General features: G+C 39.2%; 1 protein-coding gene across 3 annotated transcripts in view; it reads right to left on the bottom strand.

Moving 5' to 3' along the window:
• LOC126259710 (zeta-crystallin-like) overlaps window positions 1-24875 on the bottom strand; it is a 164747-nt gene that overhangs the window by 5444 nt on the left and 134428 nt on the right. For all 3 annotated transcript variants that reach the window (XM_049956684.1, XM_049956683.1, XM_049956685.1), the window contains one exon: window positions 15609-15704. In XM_049956684.1, coding sequence (XP_049812641.1) covers window positions 15609-15704 — 96 coding nt within the window. The remainder of the gene's footprint in view (window positions 1-15608; window positions 15705-24875) is intronic.

The following is a 24875-nucleotide window of genomic DNA, read 5'->3' as shown; positions in this document are numbered from 1 at the left end:
TACTGATTCCACATTGCTGAAGATTTTTGTTCTTGATGGCATTTTGTTGTTTGTTGTTGTTGTTGTCTTCAGTCCAGAAACTGGTTTGATGCGGCTGTCCTTGCTACTCTATCCTGTGCAAGCTTCTTCACCTCCCAGTACCTACTGCAACCTACATCTTTCTGAATCTGCTTAGTGTACTCATTTATTGGTCTCAATCTGTGATTTTTACCCTCCCTGCTGCCCTCCAATACTAAATTGGTGATCCCTTTACGCCTCAGAACATGTCCTACCAACCAATCCCTTCTTCTAATCAAGTTGTGCCACAAATTTCTCTTCTCCCCAGTTCTATTCAATACCTCCTCATTAATTATGTGATCTAGCCATCTAATCTTCAGCATTCTTCTGAAGCACCACATTTCGAAAGCTTCTATTCCCTTCTTGTCTAAACTATTTATCATCCATGTTTCACTTCCATACATGGCTACACTCCATTCAAATACTTTCAGAAACAACTTTCTGACACTTAAATCTACACTTGATGTTAACAAATTTCTCTTCTTCAGAAACGCTTTCCTTGCCACTGCCAGTCTACATTTTATATCCTCTCTACTTCGACCATCATCAGTGATTTTGCTCCCCAAATAGCAAAACTCATTTACTACTTTAACACTTACAGCACGGTGCCCGTACGCCATACGGGCGCAGCCGCCCTGACATTGGCAACGGCACCCATATACCACGCAGACAAGCCTTTATTTGGCTTTGTAAGCACATTTAACAGGTCTCCAAAAAAGTTTCGTCAACTAATGTGGAGGTAGTTCATTCTTCTTCTGCAAGAGGCCAGCACTTATCGGCTATCTCATTCTGGGAGCGGTTGTGAGCACTGCAAAGACGAAGTTATCTGCAATTCATTCACAGGTGTTTACAATCATGAAAATGACGCGCAGCGAGTTGACAGAGACCGAGATCTTAGATATTCTTTATGGAGATGCAGGATCTGAAATTGACGATTCTGACAAAGAGGATTCGTACTCTCCAGACGAAAGTACAAGTATGTATGTGTCTCAATTGTTTATAAAGTGAAGAGTTTCATTACCGCATTTTGTATTGTGAGTAGTGTTGATTACTTCACTTTCATTTAGTACTTCTTAGTACCACTCTTAGCATTATTTTTTTTTCTACACAGACAGTGGTACAGACCATCAGTCACCATCTGTGGTACCTGGTCATGTGTGCCTCACTGAGCACGAAGAGCAAGATTGGTCGGAACTAGACGATCAGCCAGTACTGCCGGATTTCCAGGAAGTAGTCGGCGTAACACCACATTTTTCAGATGCCACTGAGGAGCTTCAATATTTTAGTTATTTCTTTGATGACAACATTATTCGGCTCATCAAAAGTGAAACAAATCGGTACGCTGGTAACTTTATTAAGGCAATGAAATGCAAAGGTAGCCTGAAAATAAACTCTGTTTGGCATAAGTGGTCTGCAGTAAAATTGCAAGAGATTTACTGGTTTTTCAGGAATATTTTGCATATGTGCGTCGTCAAATTGCCGAAAATCAGTGATTATTGGTCAACAGACCCATTTTTGCAGACAGGATTTGCGAGTAAATCGTTGAGTCGCGACCAATTTTGCGCTATATTGTCAATGTTACACTCGAATGACAATGCTACGTTCATTAGCAGAGGCGAAGAAAAGCACGACCCAGTTCACAAAGTGAGGCCTTTTTTTGATTTCTTTGTGAATAAAAGCAAAAGTAGTTTTCATCCAGGCATGAATCTGACAACAGATGAGGCAATGTGTCCCTTTCGTGGTGGAATAGGCTTCAGAGTATACATGAAAAACAAACCCAATAAATATGGAATAAAATTGTATGCTCTCTGCGATTCATCAACTGGTTATATGCTAAACTGCGATGTATATACAGGTTCTGCAGGGAATGTTGACAATAGTATACAGGGCCTTGTAAAAAGGTTGTGTTCACAGTACTTTGGCAAAGGACATTGCATTTATATGGATAGGTACTACACCAGTCCATCTCTTTTGGACTTGTTGAGGGAAAATAAAACTCTTGGAGTGGGAACTGTAATGAAAAACAAGAAAGGTTTGCCACGAATATTCAAAACACTAAAACTAAAAAAAGATCAGATAGTTTTCAAAGGAAACATCATCTCTTGGCAGTGAAGTGGAAGTCAAAACGAGACTTTTTTGTCTTTCCACAAAGCATTAAGTCTACCAGCACTAGTATTCAAGTGAGGGCCAAAGGTTGAAATTATAAAGCCAGACGCTATTATTGATTACAATAAGAATAAAGCTGGGGTTGACAGAGCAGATCAGTTCTCCAGCTATTATCCGTTTGCCCGAAAAACTTTGAAGTGGTGGAAAAAGCTGTTTTTCCACTTGTTTAACATGTAAACTGTCAACAGTCTTATTTTATATAAAGATAAAACTAGGAAGAATGTATCACTAGTAGACTTAATTCACAAAGAGGGGAAGAAATTGGCTGAGAAGGGCAGAAGTATTTTTCAGCAACAAGCTGCTTCATCCTCACAAATTTGCAAGGCACTGTCCAGAGAAGGTCCCACCCACTGCAAACAAGGTGAATACTATTAGGTATTGCAAAGTATGTTCAGACAGGGGGAAGAAAGAGACGGCAAGCGCATCAGGAAGGAAAGTAGATGGTGGTGCAAGGACTGTGGCATTGGCCTTTGCGTCCCACAGTGTTTCCAGGATTTTCACACAAAGGTACATCTGAACTATTAAAATACTCTAGTTTACAGATACGTGCAGTTAGACATTCCAGTGATATTTTTTTAAAATTTAGATACAGTAGAATGGCATTACTCAAGAGAGAGATCATGTAAAACTTTTTTGTCCACAACATTTTTGTGTTTTCTTTATTTAATTATAACACCCATTTGTATTTTATATTGTAAAAAAAAACTTACATTCATGTAAAGCTCTTACTATTTTCCTTCTAAATGATGTAAGAACCATATTCCTAACATTTTTCTGTTCTTTTCAATCTAATTTCAAACATCCATTATATATGCCAGTTCACAGCCAAGTGCCGGGTGTAAAGAGGGCAGTGTTGAAAGTGTTAAGTGTCTCATTTCCTAATCTAATTCCCACAGCATCACCTGACTTAATTTGACTACATTCCATTATCCTCATTATGCTTTTGTTGATGTTCATCTTATATCCTCCTTTCAACACACTGTCCATTCCGTTCAACTGCTCTTCCAAGTCCTTTGCTCTCTCTGACAGAATTACAATGTCATCGGCGAACCTCAAAGTTTTCATTTCTTCTCCATGCATTTTAATTCCAACTCCAAATTTTTCTCTTGTTTCCTTTACTGCTTGCTCAATATTCAGATTGAATAACATCGCGGATAGGCTATAACCTTGTCTCACTCCCTTCCCAACCACTGCTTCCCTTTAATTAATTAATGAGTATTGTGCCTTCTGCATGTAATTACTGTCCAGCCTATCTGTCTCTGTAAAAACCTTGGCAAATCATACTTTACCAGTGTGATACACTAACGAAGTACAACTGTTGTTAATTTTCTTATTCAAGTATTCTTATTCAAGTGTATATTTTATTTATTTTCATTTTACGCATCTAGTTCCGTAGGTTCAAATTGAGTAGCAAATCTCCAAGGTCATGGAATGTGTCAGTACATGAAATTACAACATAAAAGTAATAGCAGATAAAATAAAATGTTTATGAAGAAAAAAAACCAAGCCACAAGTTTATCTAAACACAATCAACAATATAATGCAGGAATCAGCTTAATTCTTCAAGGAACGCCTTGACAGAATAGAACGAGTGACCCATGCGGAAACTCTTCAGTTTTGATTTGAGATCGTGTGGATTACTGCTAAGATTTTTCAATTCTTGTGGTAGCTTATTGAAAATGGATGCAGCAGTATACTGCACACCCTTCTGCACAAGAGTCAAGGAAGCGCGACCCAAATGCAGATTAAATTTGTGCCTAGTATTAACTGAATGAAAGTTTCTAATTCTTGGGAATAAGCTGATATTGTTAACAAGAGACAACAGTAAAGAATATATATATTGAGATGCCAATGTCAGAACACCCAAATTAATGAACAGTGATATACAAGAGGTTTGTGAACTTACGCCACTTACTGCCCAAACCACCCATTTCTGTGCCAAAAATATATTTTGAGACTGGGAAGAATTACCCCAGAATATAATATGTCATAATCAAATTAAAATAAGTAAAGCTGACTATTTGTCATGTTGAACTAACACTTCAGATACCATTTGAATACTAAAAATGGTAGCATTAAGTCTTTGAACAAGATCCTGAATGTGAGCTTTCCACGGCAGTTTACTATCTATCTGAACACCTAGAAATTTCAACTGCTCAGTTTCACTTATCATATGCCCATTCTGTGAAATTAAAATGTCTAGTTTTGCTGAATTGTGTGTTAGAAACTGTAAAAACTGAGTATTACTGTGATTTAGAGTTAGTTTATTTTCTACAAGCTATGAACTTCTGTCATGAACTGTAGTACTTGAAATAGTGCCAATGTTACACACAACATCCTTTACTGCCAAGCTCGTGTCATCAGCACATACAAATATTTTAGAATCACCTGTAATACTAGAGGGCATATCATTTATATAAATAAGAAACAGGAGTGCCCCCCCCCCCCCAGCACTGATATCTCCCATTTGACCATAACCCCCCCCCCCCCCCCTCAGACCCCATATCGTAGCCATTCTCAACACTGGATGATGACCTTTTGCTGTCTCTTGCTAAAGTAAGAGGTGAACCAATTGTTAGCTACTCCACGTATTCCATAATGGTCCAACTTCTCGAGCATTATTTTGTGACCAACACAATCAAATGCCTTAGTTAAATCAAAAAAGATGACTAGCATTCAAAACCTTTTGTTTAATCCATCCAGTACCTCACAGAGAAAAGAGAATAAAGCATTTTTAGTTGCTAAACCACTTCTAAAACCGAACTGTACATTTGATAGCAATTTATGAGAAATAAAATGATCACTTATCCTTACATACACAGCCTTTTCAATAACTTTAGCAAATACTAATAGCATAGAAATAGATCTAAATTGTCTACATTATCCCTTTCTCCATTTTTATAAAGCAGCTTTACTACTGAGTGCTTTAATCGTTCAGGAAACCGACCATTCTTCAAGGAAAAATTACAAATATGGCTAAGTATAGGACTAACATGTGGAACACAGTACTTTAGTATTCTGCTAGGCAGTCCATCATATCCATGAGAGTCCTTAGTCTTCAGTGATTTAATTACTGACCCAATCTCCCCCTTGTCAGTATCACAGAGGAGTATTTCAGACATCAATCTCAGAAAGGCATTTTCCAAGAGATTTATATGATTCCCTGTAGAAACTACGATTTTATTTAATTCAGCAGCAGCAATGCTCAGAAAGTGATTTTAAATGTTGTACATATATCTATCTATCAGCAACAGAAATTTTTTTACTACAAACTGACTTTATATCATCGACCTTGTGCTGCTGATCAGACACTTCCTGGCCATATGGTTTTTATTTTATCCTGTGAATTAGCTGTTCTACCCTTTCCCTTCCTATTAACATTTTTAAGCAACTTACAATACCATTTGAAATGGGCTATGATAGCTTCTAACATTTTGATACAAATCCCACTTTGCTCTACATGATATTCTTATCCCACTAGTCACCCACCCAGGCTGCCTTTTACTGCTAGTACCCTGTTTAGAATGTTCTAATGGAAAGCAGCTTTCAAAGAGCATGAGAAATGTGTTAAGGAAAGCATTACATTTGTCACCTATTGTAGTGCCCCCAGAATTTTACAAAAGTCTGGAGAAACTTGAGTTCCAACCGTTTCGAACATGCGTTATTTTAAAGCGGGGCATAAGGATGAGCAGGGATACTGCACCCATTTATTGTTTGTGCAGGTGAAACTGGAAGGGAGATAATTCGTCGGCGCTGGCAAGTGTTCAGCGCGACCTGCCAAGAATAAGCAAATACAGCCCGGAAGCTCCGTGGCTGGCTGCAAAGAGTGTAGCATTGTATTGTTAAAAAATAAATGGAGAGACTCGAAATAGTGACTGTTTATTAGACATTGAACTGCTGTTGAAAGTACGTGGACTGGACATGGATAGTCAACCATGATAAAAGCTTATGTATTAATTGTGTTCAAAAATGTGTAATTAATTGATTCTGGGTGCCTGGTAATGTGTGGGCTTACGTCATAAAGTTTAGTTGTTTTTTTGTACAAAGTGGAAATAAATATGTTCTGGTGCATTGAATGATATTCCAAGAGTTCCGTATTTTTTAAATAAGAAGAGAGAGAGCGAGAGAGTGAAAGAGTGAAAATTTCCCCTTCCTAGCAGTGAAATCTTCGGAGAAGTGTCCGGTGCTAGCCGAAGACATTGGCACTGCAAGAAAGCAGAACCAGCACTCTTCAACAATTAAGTCCACGAAAACGCTTGAGCTGTATAGAGAGAGCTTAACATTACAGCGGGCCACCGCACTATGTTATCGACACTATGAACATCCTGCCACTTTTGTTCCTCAATGAGGTTTAAAAAACTCTCTATTGCCATTGGATTAGTTTTTCGACATACCGTGTAATTTTTGAGTACCACAACCTTTCAGTGCTAAAATTTGTGCATCATGGTCTGAAAGGCCATTCACCATTTTACTAAGAGAATGCCAATTTAGTAATGAAGAATCAATAAAAATATTATTATGGCTGTGTTACTGTTCCCATGCACCCTCACTGGAAAAAACAGTCAGCATTAGATCATATGAATTTAGGAGATGTCCCGGCATCCTTTTTCTAGCACAATCACATACAAAATTAATACTGAAGTCACCACATATAACTAACTTTTGGTACGTACGTCCTATAAAATGAACCAAGAACCCTCTCTAGCTTGAGCAAAAATGCTCTGAAGTCACGAGTTTGGGGATCTATAAACAACAACAATTAGAAGTTTACTTTCTCTAAATTCAACTGCCCCTGCACAACATTCAAATACTCGTTCAGTGCAGTGCCGTGATACATCTATGGAACACTGTTTTTTATGTACATGGCTACTCCCCTACTCAACAAAGAATTGCTCGAAAAACAGCCAGCTAATCTGTATCCTGGTAAAGAAAGCCTCTACTACTACTACTACGTGATCAGGCCAGTGGACCGCACGCATCTACAAGTTTCCTCCTCCACTGTATTCTGTCCACTGCTGCTATCCGTCATCCGTCGACATCTATTGACACTTGGTTCAAATCTTCATGGAGTCCATCCCTCCAACACTTCTTGGGTCTCCCTGGTGGTCTCTTTCCTGTAGGTGTGAAATCCAGGAGCTTCGGAGGCCATCTGTGATCCTCTATCCGGGCCACATGGCCGGCCCACTGCATTCATTTTGCTTTGACAGTTCCTGCTATGTTGGGCTGTTGGTATAGTTCCTCAAGCTCTTGGTTGTATCTGATCCTCCATTCTCCTGTATCTGCATCCAGAACCGGACCGAAGATCTTCTGAGGCACTTTTCTCTCAAAAACAAGGAGCTTATGGAAGTCCTGTTTCCGGATACTTCATGTCTCACAGCTATATAGAACAACAGGCTGGATCAGGGTTTTGTACAGTCGGATCTTGAACTGATGGAGAGATATCTGGACTGAAGCAGTGTGCTAGGATGTGGTAAGATTGGTTTCCTGCTTGTATTCTGGCATTGATCTCTGCTTCACATGACGAGTTCTCAGTGAAAAGTGCCCCTAGGTATTTGAATTCATGTACACTCTTGTAGGACTGGTCCCCAACCTGCAGTGATTGTACATGATCAGCAGTCTGACAATGACCACATGTCATAACGAGGGACTCTGTCTTGGCTTCGTTTATGTTTAGCCCAAATTTGCTGGCAGCCTCCTTTAGTGCTTTGGTCATTTGCTCCAACTCTGAATTGTCAAATTATTTAAGTGGTGCTCCAATATACCAATTACTGGAGAATCAGCATCTATAAGCAGTTCACTAACTTTATCTCTAATACCTCTTACATTTTGATGAAATGTGGTAATTCCTTCTCTACTTACCTCCTCTGAATGTGATTCCTTTGTTAGAGGGACTTCCTTTAAGCAGGAATACCTATCAGCTGACTAAATTTAATAAATGACTTCAACACATAAACAACTTTAAAAAACACAGTGGGTGAAAGCTTCCAAAAGTTTAGTAAATCGAACTGATTTTGTTGTAATTTACATTACTTCCAGTTTGCAATGTCAATGATAAGCAGCACACACACTGACTGTTTGAAAAGCAGGTACTCGCATTTTCTCGAAGGAAAAGGGTCCAATCGCGAATGATCTATAGAATCAGACGACATACATCTACATCCATACTCCGCAAGCCACCTGACGGTGTGTGGCGGGGGTATCTTGAGTACCTCTATCGGATCTCCTTTCTATTCCAGTCTCGTATTGTTCGTGGAAAGAAAGATTGTCGGTATGCCTCTGTGTGGTCTCTAATCTCTCTGATTTTATCCTCATGGTCTCCTCGCGAGATATATGTAAAGTGTGCAAAGCAGTGAAACAGAATATTAGCACAATGAGAGTTAAAAAAATGGTGAAGGTGCTAAATATCTGGGTATTTGGGGAAACGTATATCATGATTTGTTTTCTGTCAGCACAGAGAACACACAGCATATCACAGTACTCACAAATGGAATGTCACATGCTTTTGTCAGTAGTTTTAAAGTATGCTGCAATGGAAAAAAAAGAGGTCAAACTGTTAGATTACAGTCTTTACTAATGAAGGAAAACTATCAGTACCCTGCCCTGCAAGTGAGTAGTTGCCTTTTCTCATATTTGTTGTTTCCATACTAGAATCTCCATTTTTGTAATTTTTGTCATGTATGATGGCAGATGAGTGGACCCAAGGAATGTGACAGCAGTAATGGTTTGGTTGATTTAAGGTAAGATTCTTACTGCAACGCTGTGTTTTACACTTGTGAATGCAGTTGTACAGCTGAAAACTTCACTGCAATTACCATCATCTGTACATAATAGATTACTTTTATTTGCATATTTTCCACACATAAATCACAAAAACCCAACTGATGTTATGAAAACATCAAGAAATTTTCCATAGTGCAAGTGCTGTATTTTGCAAGTGAATATCTTAATTAATTTTACTAAAAGAAAATTTTTAAATTGATGAATAATCAGATGATTATTACATAGAATGCTTCATAATGGTATAATTAACTCCAAAAAGCATACTATAGTACCACAAAATTTGCACGACTCAAAGTATATATTAACTGCATTTTTTACAATTTTTTTTTTTTTTTAAGAAGATGGTATAAATATGTACTAACATTAACTCCACTGACAGCGAGCTGCTGAATTTTTGAACAAATTTATCTCAGACATGTAGACCAAACATACTAAAAAAACATTTATGTAATATTCCATGGGCACATGGAGGAACATAGACATATTAAAACTGAAATATAAGGAATTAATGTTCACATCAATACTTATTTTTTATTTAACACATTTTTGGCTTTCTAGGTCAGCATCAGACAACTTAAGACTAAACAGTCGATAAAACATCAAAAGAGAGCTTGTATCTGGACAAATATTGTTATTTTCAAAGATATGTGACACTTTTATGGCTATATACCTACATGAAAAACACACATTGTAATATCTCAATTTGATATTGGTGCAAAACAATAAATATTATGTAATGATTTGCTGAATGTATTGGACACTAAAGACGTGATTATAAATCCCTGAATCCCCTGAGTGACCGACAAACATATTGTACTATTCACGTTATACAGATGTTTATTAAAGTCTCTCAACTATACACAAACTGATACACTGTCATTAAGCATACTGAAGTAGACACAAAGAAGCTCTGGACAAATAAACCTATATTAACTTCAAAGATTAACAGTATAATAATATAAAGGCCAAAATAGTACACCAAGTGAGTATTGGCACAGGCTACTACATTATATGGACAAAATTACAGGTGAAAGTAAGGAACAGCCAAAATGGGGGAGGGTGGGGATTGGGGATCAGAGGGCAGAGAGGAGGAAGGAGTCAATGCAATGTGGGGAGTGGGGAACACAAACATTATCTTATAGTGAAAAAGTATGTTATCTGGCTGCTGCTATTTTAGCGTGGACCCTAAACATGTACCAATTTATAATCAGCCTTCCAATAAATTGGATGTGTGCAGGGGCTTCCCAACCAATTTTTCTTGTCAGGTGGTCAGTTGGGTCTGATATCCAACACACACCTCCCTCCGACCACCACCACTTCACTCAACAAATTGTGCTATGCGTAACGCTGTCCGACCAACTTCCTGAAACGATCATCTGCAGTTTGTGTGCATGAACAGATATGCTTTTTAAAATGTCTAATGTGGCAGATAGTAAGGAAGATAAAGGCAATACGAGATCATTTATAGAGAGATGCCTTCTGCTTCATTACTATTATTTATTATGACTATTTATGCTACAAACGACAATAATATTGTATACCTGAATATTATTTATTTCATTTTGGTATTTGTTTTAATTTATCTTGATATATTTCCTCAGGCAACTATAAATCATGTTGCAGGTCTTAGGAATCATTCTGGACAATAATTGTGGAGAAACAACAGCAGTGAATCTGAGATCCTTTAACATCTTCCAGAGGCTAGAAACCACAATGTTTCTAACAGCCTCTCCTTGCAGCTTACAGTCTCTCTCGTAACTGTTCTTTTTCATTAAAAATGTTTTCATGACATTCGGCAGCTCCACAAAGCATTTTCATCCATTCTTAGGTAATCATGAAAATAATAAGCTCACAGTTCCTTAAGTAAAGAGCATGGGTGAATTTCTTTCTTTGCATCAGTTACTTCATTGCCCACAGCTTTCTCTCTGTTATCTCGTCTTTGTTACCTCTAAAACAGCCATGATAAGTCTCAATTTTTTTCTGTGTCAAAAAAGGTGGCATCACATCAAACAAAACCTCAATGAATTTACTATAAATAATTTACAACCACTGACTGGAACAGAGTGCCACTGCAATCACTTAGTGTAGTTGATTGGGACGTGTGTAGGTTGTGCAGAAATTGGTTGATTGGTTGGTTAGTTGGGTGGACAATAAATTGGTGCGTATGGCCCTTTAGTATTAAGTGAAGCTTCTGTGGTTGGTGTATACTGAGAGCCAGAATTTCAAGTAATGTTGTAATGCCAATTTTCCTCCTTTAATTCCAAAGAAACACTTTTTTCTATATTTAAATTCACATCCTTGAAAAGTAAGTTTACAGTGGAGTTGGAAGGACACTCAATAAACTTCTTAGACCTTACCATGACATTAGCAAGCTAAAACATTTAAGGCACACTATAAAAAGTAACTTTTACAGACAAGTAATACCTGCCACTTTTCAGCATCCTGTAACACAAAAACATGCAGCCTCCCACTTAATGGTGCACTGTGAGAGCTACAGGTAGGCCAAGAGATCTCCAGGCTGAGCACTCTATGTGCTTAAATGTGCCAAGTTGCAATAGCTCTGTCGGATCTCCAGGGCTAGTTAGAGTGGTAGAATGCCGTGTCTTTTACATGCACCACGCATAGGGTGCCCACGAATTTGAGTGAGCTGAGGATACCAGCACAAGTGAGATGCATATTTAAAGCACATAAGACCAAGAGGGTCACACTCTTCAGAAGTGTCCCGCATTAAACAGCTTGACATATTACTCACTTCAGACATGTTTAGGATAAAGGGATGCTTCTTTTAAAATGTGATATGAAAGGGTTTTGTCTCTGTCACAAACAGGGGCTCGTCGTGCTGCTTTGAACTCAAACCAGCACATTTGTTATATGCCTCCAAAGCAAGTTTTTTTCAAAAGGATCTTCAAAGGGACTTCATCTTCTCAAATACTCGAAATGAATGCATGATTTTGCCACCTGTGGGGAACTGGCAGTGTGTGTCAGTCACCCAAAATATTGTATGCTATTTGTTAAACACTGCATAAAAGACAAGCGCCAAAGAGGCATCCTGTCTTGCAATACTTTCAAAAGAACTACTGTACGTATTACATTAAATGAACATGCATGTCCAAAGGAACTTTGGATCGTAATTTGGAACAACAGAGGCACTGCAAAATCATATTTATCCACCGAAACTGGGCAAGTGACTTTCAAGTAAAATGTCTCAGCTGTATGGAAATATACATAATGGATGTATGAGTACAGGCTGTACACACATGGTTGACGACATATGAAAGTTTGGGCCTGCCTGTGAGTCATGTATGGATAGCTAAATGGTATGCCGACCACTTGCGATAAGTAGGAAATCCGGGTTTGAGTACCAGTCCAGCACAAATTTTCATTGTCGTAATTCCAGTCTACAGCTGATGGTCATCCATAAGTGCCATTTCGAATACATTTAATGCATTTCACAATTGCTGTAGTAACCGCAGTGCCTGTTCCTTTGCAGTGTCCAAAAGAACTTTGCATCGTAATTCAGAATAATGCAGACACTATAATATCGTATTGTACGTATTGTCAGCACTGCTTGAGGCTGACTACCCTTATCACGGTAAGTAATGTAGGGACACAGAGTATTAGATTGGCTGTTCCTTTTCTTTTTTTCTTTTTCGTTTAATTAACTGTCTTATTACATCAAAATATGAATAGCAGTGTCTATCAGTGACATGTGGAAAACATCTGTGTATTTAATTCAATGACAAAATTAGTACATGGTAATAGAATAATCCAAGATAAAGACAGAGCAGACTTTGTAAATATACAGTGTTTGATATTATTAAAATCAGCATTTAAGTGTAACTTAGGAAATAACTTTTGTTTGGTTATAGTTGTTAAGGCTGGCCAACTGGTTCACAATCATATGTAATTGTATCTTATTTCACAGCACAATGACGAAATAACATTCAGGGAGGTAGTCAGCCAATAGCAAGAGACTGAAGAATGTAGAGAGGATATGAGGAGTTTAGCTAGAAATGGATATGAGACATTTCCTTTAAATGGATTAGGGACTTCGGTTGGGGCTCAAGAAGGAAAAGGCATATCGGTCTTAGGAGGAGCTGTGTTTTCTGAAATGTGTAAGTCTCCAAATTTTGCTTTTTGTCGAGAGTATACCGCGTTTTAGAAGATTTTTGTGTGGTTGAACTTTAAGAGTTTTGAGCATTCAATGGGTTTATCTCTTTTGGATTACTTTGGCCAATAACGTCACATCTAAGCCAAAAAAATTGTGTTAGTGTGGCAGGGCTCAGGAACATTAGAATAGTTTTTCCAAACTATTAAGTAATATTTTGTGTCTGCCTGGTAAACTGACTACAGCAGAAGTGACAGATAAGAAGTATCATTGGTAAACAGTTGTTATTAAATAAACAAAGTTCATTGTGTCATCTAGTTTCATTTGTAAAATCCAACTCCATCTACACAGATTTGATTAGAATGCAGGTAGCTGGTCGGCTAGGACATTATAAGCTTGAGATCATTTTAAAGAGAACTATTTCATAGCAGTGTACAACTGACCATATACAAAGTCTGATGAACCAAAATTATTATAAAATCCGATTGTACATTTACGTTCCCTCACTAGGAAGAATTGTAGTAAGCAAAAGGGAGTCATAGCTCGCAACTGCCTGCTATCTACCCCACAAACCAAATCAAATTTTGAAATTACTTAAAAATAATTAAAGAAATTGCAAGCAGTAATGGTTCTAGCCCTATCCTGATTGATATCATACTTAGTAGGGGATAACATCACATCTGTATCCTCCTCAGAAGGCAGTAAATGATACTGACAGCAAATTGGCCCCCTGTTATATGCAGGTAGGAAATATACGACAGCTTTCTACATTCAGAATACTGTTGCTCTCTACATTCGGAATAATGTTGCTCATATTTTTTTCAACAGCAAAGATAAGATTCTACCTTTAGAACAGAGTGGAATTTACAGGATTTTCTGCAACTTGTGTTGCCAATAATATGTAAGTCAATTAGGTAGGTCTACAACTACTAGACTGACTGAACATGAAACGAGTTGGAGAACGAAAAAGAAAAATTCTTCCTTTGCTGAGCATGTTGAGAATGAGTGTCATGATAGTAAATGTGATGTTTTCCACAGACCAAATAAAGGAAGAAAACTAACATTACTAGAATTTCTGGCTATCAGTACGCACAAATCTCAGAATCCTGACCAAAGGATTAATGATCAAATACAGTTCCACTCACGGGGGACTGATGACCTAAGATGTTAAGTCCCATAGTGCTCAGAGCCACAGTTCCACTATTCATCTTCACGAAAGTAGCAGAAGCCAGTTAACATTTTTCCCACCATATGGTAACATCCTTGTTGTAAATAGTTGAACTGTTTCCCAATCCCCACATTGCACTGATTCATTACTCCCTTCTGCCCCCCCCCCCCCTCTCCACCATCCCATTTTGCTTTTAATCTATGAATGTAATATAATGTTTATTTCTTCATACCTTCTTTGTGTCTATGTCAGTATCCTTAATGACAGTTTATCAGTTTCTGTATAAGTGAGAGACATTAACCAGTATTTATATTAATGTGGATAGCACAATATGTTGTATGTCACTCAGTCAGTGGGTTTAGGGATTCACTCTCCATCTTTAGAGTCTAAACATTCTGCATATCATTACAGAATATTTCTTGTTTTGTACACATATCAAACTGAAATACTGCAATTTGTATTTTTTGTGTTGTGTTGGGGTATGAGATTTTCCAGGTGTTTTGTAGCCAAAATTTTTGGAAATATATCAATTCATTGACTGAATGTGAAATGTAATACTAATTTTGAATGTAAATGAACAAACTTTACTAGCAAAAGATCTTTTCATTTTTTTAATTATGAGAAATTTTCCAGAACTTAAGTTTAATTATTATTTCAAAGGCTTTAATAAGGAGCAAGTCTTGTTTTGTATGTTCTATTACTCGTCTGAGGTATTCCGTGTGGTCTCCATGCCATCACAAGAGCATTAAAGCTGTAGTTGGAATCATTATGTGCAAAGTATTCGGACGTGGCAAAGAATCTTATGTGTGAACTGAGGCCAGAAGATTGTAACAATAATGTATAAACTGATGTATTGATACTTTTGTTTTTAAAGGAAAGTTTTGGTGTTTGCTTCAGATGTGTTGTAGCTAGATGATTAACCTTTAATCACATTTTGTAATTAAAGGCACAATAAAAGCCTTCCTATAAATCAGAGTTGATGAGCCCTGGTTTTAGTGGAAGTTGAGCTCTTCTATAACCATAAGAATTATCAATGAGTCGGGGGTTCAGAAACTTCTCAGAGCTGAAGACCAGCAATGAGATAATTTATACACTGACTGAACTCTCACAGTTGATATACAGCCATAAAATAGTCACGTATCTTTGAAAATAACAATATTCATCCAGATTCAAGCCCTCTCTGCTGTTGTTTGGACTGTGTTTAGTCTTAAGGAAGCGAAAAAATAGTTCACAATGAAATAGAAAATAAATATTATTGTGGACATTAATACTCTTTATTTCAGTTTTAATATATTAAGTCTTAGTTTCCAAACTGTGTTTACAACATACCTCTGTATTCCCCATCAGCTTAACACCTATGATGGTACTTTCAGTCAGCATGAGTGAACGAGGATTCACTTCAACTGATCCACGAGAACCTACAACCTGTAAGAGTTGCATATTAGAAGGGTTGTTCCAAAAATGCTGGTAAGTTTAAAAAAAGACGTATTAACTACAACAAATACAACATCAAGAAATATTCCACAAGAAACTTAGTATATTTATACCACTGTAACAAAATTCACTGATTAAAATGGAAAGTGTTACATCATGAAGCACCAGATTGATATTTATTTCATTTGTGATGTTCATCACATAATGGGGATTAAAATATTAAGCTTTCATTCTGTTCAAAGCTGAAGTCCCATCATCCTCCTCAATCTGACTCTTCAAGGCCACGAATACACTCTTATTTGTTGTGGTACAGAAGCAAATAGCCTCCAAATGTCATGCTGATAAATTTCTTCCCTGAAACAAATGCTTCATTCATTCAGACTGCTGGCTGGAGGCTGTTATGAAAGTACATGTCATCCTATCATGTCCTAGATATGAAACTGAAAACGATAGTTATAGATCTGCAGTGTCATCGTAACTGCCCTTTTTCATCACGTCTGCTGTGCAGCGAGCTACATTAATTTAAGTATTAACTGTATTTTTCTTACTTGTCACTTCTTCTTCCATGTGTTTTTGCTTTTAGGAAGCTTTAATTGTCGAGTGCTAGTAATAGTGTTCCATAGATTTCGTGTTTGTTTTGAATACAGTCAGAGAGAGTCCGTTTTGTCATCCATAGTGCCAGTAGTGCTAGTGCTTGTTTTGAATACAGTCCAGAGACAGGTAGTGCTCCTTTCATTGTTTTCTACAAGAAGTGTCTAATAACCACAGTTTAGTCAACTATCAGCTGCCTTTAGTGAATTAGCAGTCTAGTTAAAAGTTGATTAACTCTCTACAGTAAATTGATTTCTTAGGATGGATAGGATGTGTGAGTGCTGTGTATGGACGCAGGAGGAGCTGGCCACTGTTCGCGAACAGCTGAACGTGTTGATGGCCATGGTCAGCCGTCTTCAGGCTGCTGCCTCGGATTGTAGCGGCAGTGGGGAGTCTGGTGCGTCGCATGGTACACCCCAGGTGTTACATGCTTCACCCTCTGTCCCTGCTGTCGAGACATCTTCGTGGGTACCGGGTGTGGTTGGGCCACCCTCTCCCCAACGGGAGTGGCAGGTTCAGCGGCGTTCGCGGCGCACGAGGCGGAGGGCCAATGTGGAGGCTGGCCGTGTAGCATCGTCCGCTCTGCCTGTGAGTGGACATGTGGCCGCTCCTTCTGCAAGGTCCGAGCAGGCACACGGGGGGAGGGGTTTATTAGTGATTGGGAGCTCCAACGTTAGGCGGGTGATGGAGCCTCTTAGGGAAGTAGCGTAAATTTCGGGGAAGAAGGCCAATGTTCACTCTGTCTTCTTGCCGGAGGGTCTCATCCAAGATGTGGAGGAGGCCCTGCCGGCAGCGATAGAGAGCACTGGGTGCACCCGACTGCAAAGTGTTGCTCATGTCGGCACCAATGACTCCTGCCGTCTGGGTTCAGAGGTCATCCTCAGTTCATACAGGCTGTTGGCGGAGTTGGCGAACGTGGAAAGCCTCGCTCGTGGGGTGGAATCTGAGCTAACTTTTTGTAGTATCGTTCCCAGAATCGATCACGGTCCTCTGGTTTGGAGCCGAGTGGAAGGCTTAAACCAGAGGCTCAGACAATTCTGCGGAGATCTGGGGTGCAAATTTCTCGACCTCCGCTATCGGGTCGAGAAATGTAGGGTCCCCCTGAACAGGTCAGGCGTGCACTATACGCAGGAAGCGGCTAAAAGGGTAGCAGAGTATGTGTGGAATGCACATGTGGGTTTTTTAGGTTAGAGAATTCCCTCCCTAGGCCCAACAAGATGCCTCCTGAGACGCAGCAAGGTAGGAGTAGGCAAAATGCGACAGGGAATGACAATATTAATGTGCTAATAGTAAACTGCAGGAGCGTCTATAGAAAGGTCCCAGAACTGCTCTCATTAATAAACGGTCACAATGCCCATATAGTACTAGGGACAGAAAGTTGGCTGAAACCAGATGTAAACAGTAATGAAATTCTGAACTCAGATTGGAATGTATACCGCACAGACAGGCTGGACAGTGAAGGGGGAGGCGTGTTTGTAGCGATAAGAAGTGCAATAATATCGAAGGAAATTGATGGAGATCCGAAATGTAAAATAATTTGGGTGAACGTCACGGTTAAAGCAGGCTCAGGCATGGTAACTGGATGTCTCTATAGGCCCCCTGGCTCAGCAGCTGTTGTGGCTGAGCACCTGAAGGATAATTTGGAAAATATTTCAAGTAGATTTCCCCACCATGTTATAGTTCTGGGTGGAGATTTTAATTTGCCGGATATGGACTGGGAGGATCAAACGTTCTAACGGGTGGCAGGGACAAAGAATCCAGTGAAATTTTTTTTAGTGCTTTATCTGAAAACTACCTTGAGCAGTTTACAGAGAACCGACTCGTGGCGATAACATATTAGACCTTCTGGTGACAAACAGACCCGAACTATTTGAAACAGTTAACGCAGAACTGGGAATCAGTGATCATAAAGTGGTTACTGCATCGATGATTTCAGCCATGAATAGAAATATTGAAAAAGGTAGGAAGATTTTTCTGTTTAGCAAAAGTGACAAAAAGCGGATTTCAGAGTACCTGACGGCTCAACACAAAATGTTTTGTCTCAAGTACAGATAGTGTTGAGGATCAGTTGACAAAGTTCAAAACCATCGTACAATATGCATTAGATGAGTATGTGCCAAGCAAGATCGTAAGAGATGGAAAAGAGCCACCATGGTACAACAACCGAGTTAGAAAACTGCTGCGGAAGCAAAGGGAACTTCACAGCAAACATAAATATAGCCAAAGCCTTGCAGACAAACAAAAATTACGTGAAGAGAAATGTAGTGTGAGGAGGGCAACGCGAGAGGCGGTCAATGAATTCGAACGCAAAGTTCTATGTACTGACTTGGCAGAAAATCCTAAGAAATTTTGGTCTTATGTCAAAAGCAGTAGGTGGATCAAAACACAATGTCCAGACACTCTGTGACCAAATGGTACTGAAACAGAGGATGACAAAATAAAGGGCGAAATACTAAATGTCTTTTTCCAAAGCTGTTTCACAGAGGAAGACTGCACTGTAGTTCCTTCTCTAGATTGTCGCACAGATGACAAAATGGTAGATATCGAAATAGACGACAGAGGGATAGAGAAACAATTAAAATCGCTCAAAAGAGGAAAGGCCGCTGGACCTGATGGGATACCAGTTCGATTTTACACAGAGTACGCGAAGGAACTTGCCCCCCTTGTTGCAGCGGTGTACCGTAGGTCTCTAGAAGAGCGTAGCATTCCAAAGGATTGGAAAAGGGCACAGGTCATCCCTGTTTTCCAGAAGGGACGTCGAACAGATGTGCAGAACTATAGACCTATATCTCTAACGTCGATCAGTTGTAGAATTTTGGAACAGATATTATGTTCGAGTATAATGACTTTTCTGGAGACTAGAAATCTACTCTGTAGGAATCAGCATGGGTTTCGTAAAAGACGATCGTGTGAAACCCAGCTTGCGTTATTCGTCCACGAGACTCAGAGGGATATAGACACAGGATCCCAGGTAGTTGCCGTGTTTCTTGACTTCTGCAAGGCGTTCGATACAGTTCCCCACAGTCGTTTAATGAACAAAGTAAGAGCATATGGACTATCAGACCAATTGTGTGATTGGATTGAAGAGTTCCTAGATAACAGAATGCAGCATGTCATTCTCAATGGAGAGAAGTCTTCCGAAGTAAGAGTGATTTCAGGTGTGCCGCAGGGGAGTGTCGTAGGACCGTTGCTATTCACAATATACATAAATGACCTTGTGGATGACATCGGAAGTTCACTGAGGCTTTTTGCAGATGATGCTGTGGTATATCGAGAGGTTGTAACAATGGAAAATTGTACTGAAATGCAGGAGGATCTGCAGCGAATTGACGCATGGTGCAGGGAATGGCAATTGAATCTCAATGCAGACAAATGTAATGTGCTGCGAATACATAGAAAGAAAGATCCCTTATCATTTAGCTACAATATAGCAGGTCAGCAACTGGAAGCAGTTAATTCCATAAATTATCTGGGAGTAGGCATTAGGAGTGATTTAAAATGGAATGATCATATAAAGTTGTTCGTCGGAATAGCAGATGTCAGACTGAGATTCATTGGAAGAATCCTAAGGAAATGCAATCCGAAAACAAAGGAAGTAGGTTACAGTATGCTTGTTCGCCCACTGCTTGAATACTGCTCAGTAGTGTGGGATCCGTACCAGATAGGGTTGATAGAAGAGATAGAGAAGATCCAACGGAGAGCAGCGCGCTTCGTTACAGGATCATTTAGTAATGGCGAAAGCGTTACAGAGATGATAGATAAACTCCAGTGGAAGACTCTGCAGGGGAGACGCTCAGTAGCTCGGTACGGGCTTTTGTTGAAGTTTCGAGAACATACCTTCACCGAGGAGTCAAGCAGTATATTGCTCCCTCCTATATATATCTCGCGAAGAGACCATGAGGATAAAATCAGAGAGATTAGAGCCCACACAGAGGCATACCGACAATCCTTCTTTCCACGAACAATATGAGACTGGAATAGAAGGGAGAACCGATAGAGGTACCCAAGGTACCCTCCGCCGCACACCGTCAGGTGGCTTGTGGAGTATGGATGTAGATGTAGATGTAGATTCCTCAAGGCATTTGCGGTGTGAAGTAAAGTGTGAAGTCTTGAATTATTATTATTATTATTATTATTATTATTATTATTATTATGAGGAGGAGGAGGAGGAGCAGGAGGAGGATCCAAATATTATGGGTATTGAGGCAGTTGTTGAAGTTTTGATTCAGTGGAGCACAACTGGGAACATGTCATTTCACTAAGCAGTATTATACGTAGGAATCATAACTAATTAGATGTCTATGTAATAATGAAGGGAGACAAAAATTTAATAGTCATGGGTGCCTGGAATTCGAGAGTTGGAAAAGGGAGAGAAGGAAACATAGTAGATGAATATGGATTGGGGTTAAGAAATGAAGGAGGAAGCCGTCTGGTAGAATTTTGCACAGAGCACAACTTAATCATAGCTAACACTTGGTTCAAGAATCATAAAAGAAGGTTGTATACATGGAATAATCCTGGAGAGACTAGTAGGTATCAGATAGATTATATAATGGTAAGACAGAGATTTAGGAACCAGGTTTTAAATTGTAAGACATTTCCAGGGGCAGAAGTGGACTCTGACCAAAATCTATTGGTTATGAACTGTAGATTAAAACTGAAGAAACTGCCACGAAGTTGGGAGTTTAAGGAATCTGGATAAACTGACAGAACAAGAGGTTGTACAGAGTTTCAGGGAGAGCATAAGGGAACAATTGACAGGAATGGGAGAAAGAAATACAGTAGAAGAAGAATGGGTAGCTTTGAGGGATGAAGTAGTGAAGGCAGCAGAGGATCAAGTAGGTAAAAAGATGAGGGCTAGTAGAAATCGTTGAGTAACAGAAGAAATATTGAATTTAATTGATGAAAGGAGAAAATATAGAAATGCAGTAAATGAAACAGGCAAAAAGGAATACAAACGTCTCAAAAATGAGATCGACAGGAAGTGCAAAGTGGCTAAGCAGGGATGGCTAGAGGACAAACGTAAGGATGTAGAGGCTTATCTCACTAGGGGTAAGATAGATAATGCCTACGGGGAAATTACACAGAGACCTTTGGAGAAAAGAGAGCCACTCGTATGAATATCAAGAGCTCAGATGGAAACCCAGTTTTAAGCAAAGAAGGGAAAGCAGAAATGTGGAAGGAGTATATAGAGGGTCTATACAAGGGCGATGTACTTGAGGACAATATTATAAAAATGGAAGAGGATGTAGATGAAGATGAAATGGGAGATACGACACTGCGTGAAGAGTTTGACAGAGCACTGAAAGACCTGAGTCGAAACAAGGGCCTGGGAGTAGACAACATTCCATTAGAACTACTGACGGCCTTGGAAGAGCCAGCCCTGACAAAACTCTACCATCTGGTGAGCAAGATGTATGAGACAGCCGAAATACCTTCAGACTTCAAGAAGAATATAATAATTCCAATCCCAAAGAAAGCAGGTGTTGACACATGTGAAAATTACCGAACAATCAGTTTAATAAGTCACAGCTGCAAAATACTGATGCAAATTCTTTACAGACGAAGGGAAAAACTGGTAGAAGCTGACCTCGCGGGAGATCAGTTTGGATTCCGTAGAAATGATGGAACACGTGAGGCAATACTGACCTTACGCCTTATCTTAGAAGAAAAATTAAGGAAAGGCAAACCTACATTTCTAGCATTTGTAGACTTAAGAGAAAGCTTTTGACAATGTTGACTGGAATACTCTCTTTCAAATTCTAAAGGTGGCAGGGGTAAAATACAGGGAGCAAAAGGCTATTTAAAAATTTGTACAGAATGCGGATGGCTGTTATAAGAGTCAAGGGACATGAAAGGGAAGCAGTGGCTCGGAAGGGAGTGAGACAGGGTTGTAGCCTCTCCCTGATGTTATTCAATCTGTATATTGAGCAAGCAGTAAAGGAAACAAAAGAAAAATTCGGAGTAGGTATTAAAATCCATGGAGAAGAAATTAAAACTTTGAGGTTCGCCGATGACATTGTAATTCTGTGAGAGACAGCAAAGGGCTTGGAAGAGCAGTTGAACGGAATGGACAGTGTCTTGAAAGGAGGATATAAAATGAACATCAACAAAAGCAAAACGAGGATCATGGAATGTAGTCAAATTAAGTGATGCTGAGGGAATTAGATTATAAGTGTCAGAAGTCGTTTCTGAAAGTATTTGTATGGAGTGTAGCCATGTATGGAAGTGAAACGTGGACGAAAAATAATTTGGACACGAAGAGAATAGAAACTTTTGAAATGTGGTGCTACAGAAGAATGCTGAAGATTAGATGGGTAGATCACATAACTAATGATGAAGTATTGAATAGAATTGGGGAGAAGAGGAGTATGTGGCACAACTTGACAAAAAGAAGGGACCGGTTAGTAGGACATGTTCTGAGGCATCAAGGGATCACCAATTTAGTATTGGAGGGCAGCGTGGAGGGTAAAAATCGTAGAGGGAGACCAAGAGATGAATACACTAAGCAGATTCAGAAGGATGTGGGTTGCAGTAAGTACTGGGAGATGATGAAGCTTGCACAGGATAGGGTAGCATGTAGAGCTGCATCAAACCAGTCTCAGGACTGAAGACCACAACAACAACATGTGCAAAAATGACCATTGCAAAACTGCAACCAGCAACGAACTTTATTGCCCGGTTACTGAACTTGACGCACACCCCAGCAGCCATAACCAGTATAAAATATACTTACATATTAATCCTACCTGGATCCTCTTCCCTCTGCCCCATTCTGTGGAACTGGCATCATCATCTCTGAACTTAACTACGGAACTATTTTTATCACTTCTCCTCAACAGGTCCTGATGGAATCCCAATCAGATTCTAAACAGAATTTGCAGCTGAGTTGGCTCCTCTTTCAGCGATAATATACTGTAGATCCCTCAAACAATAACTGTGCCTAGTAGTTGGAAGAAAGTGCAGGTCACACCCATCTATAAGAAGGGCAGCAGAAGTTAACCACAAAACTATCATCTAACACCATCAACATCCATCAGTTGCAGAATCATAGAACATATTTCAAGGTCCAACATAATGAGGTATCTCAAATAAAATGATACCTAAGCAAATCAGCATTCATCACATGAAACCCATTTCGTGCTTTTCTCATGTGACAGCCAAAAAGCCATGGATCAAGGCAATCAGATAACGCAGTATTTCTTGACTTATTAAAAGCATTTGACTCCATACTACACCAGCACTTATTAATGATACTACAATAATAATGTGTATTAAAACAAAGTGTACGATGCGATTGAGGATTTCTGGTAGGGAGGACGTAGCATGTTAGTTTGGATGGAGTCATTTACAGCCATAGAAGTAACATCAGGTATGCCCCAGCAGATTGTGTTAGAACCCTTGATGCTCATTATTTTATATTAATGACCTGGTAAACATTAATTAACCATTTGAATGCTGTGGGCAAGTTAACCCATCATGCTCCACTGCTTCCCAGGTTCTGAGGATGCGTGTAACTGGAGCATCTGGGTTTTCCCTAAGTGCTGTCGATGTGTCAATGTGTCCTGTTCTGCCAACCCTCTCACTGCTGTGAATGAGTTACTTCCATATTTCGATGGATTAAAAAAGTTTCAAGTATTTATAATACAACATATGTGCCTCTTTGCATGCTGTCATTTCCAAAGAACCATGTTTCAATATATTGAACCAATTACGAAATATGATGGCTGTTATGGCCATTATTCCCAATGCGCAAAGATGGAACTGTCCGCCAGCTATAAAAACCAATAACTAGAGAACAAGGTGAGATTTCGTTCCGCTCTTAATTTTACATAAAATTTCAATATTTTATCTACATTTCATAAACATCGATGTATGAGCGTTTTTACCTCTGTAGGGTTTTATAATTTCACGCAATGCTAAAGCTGCACTCAGCACGGAATGCAGAGAACACATCTGTAAAGTCAAAGGGTTAGTGACAACTTAGCAGATACAGTTATATTCTTCCACTGAAGATATTGTCCACAGAGATAGCCACAGTGGTGTGACTGTTAAGGTTCTCTCTATATGATAGGTTGATAATGCTTTTGGGTTCCTAGCTCACTTGACAGTTACATTTGGCACACAATATTTATTTCTACAGACCTAATCATCTTCAGGTACTCCAAGCTATCATCTTGCATGAGCAGGTGCTCGCCATCTTGACTTCAGCCAAAGTGTGAGGAACTGTTGGTGTCATGTGTGTACAGCCAAATTCAACTCTATATGCTTGTTACATCCTTTTATGCACATTTATTTTTCTGCTCCCATTCCATTATTTCATAAAACATACATCTTCTCTATGTTTTCAAGCTCTGAAATGAACAGTGATATCTTAACAAACCAAGTGCCAAATACCATGCCTTCCTAATGCAAAACCTCTGTTCCTGTTCGTAATTTTCTTAGCACCTTTGTTTCAATAAACTCCTTAATTACTTGAAACAGAATACCTGTCTTGCCACACCTTTCTAGACCAATCAGTGCTGGACAACAGCAGCTTCCTTTAGGTGTGTCACTGATGTTCCTTGTATC

Source organism: Schistocerca nitens, chromosome 5, assembly GCF_023898315.1.
Source record: "Schistocerca nitens isolate TAMUIC-IGC-003100 chromosome 5, iqSchNite1.1, whole genome shotgun sequence".
NCBI lineage: Eukaryota > Metazoa > Arthropoda > Insecta > Orthoptera > Acrididae > Schistocerca > Schistocerca nitens.
Note: the sequence above shows the minus strand (reverse complement) of the source record. Positions and strands in the feature narration are given on the sequence as shown.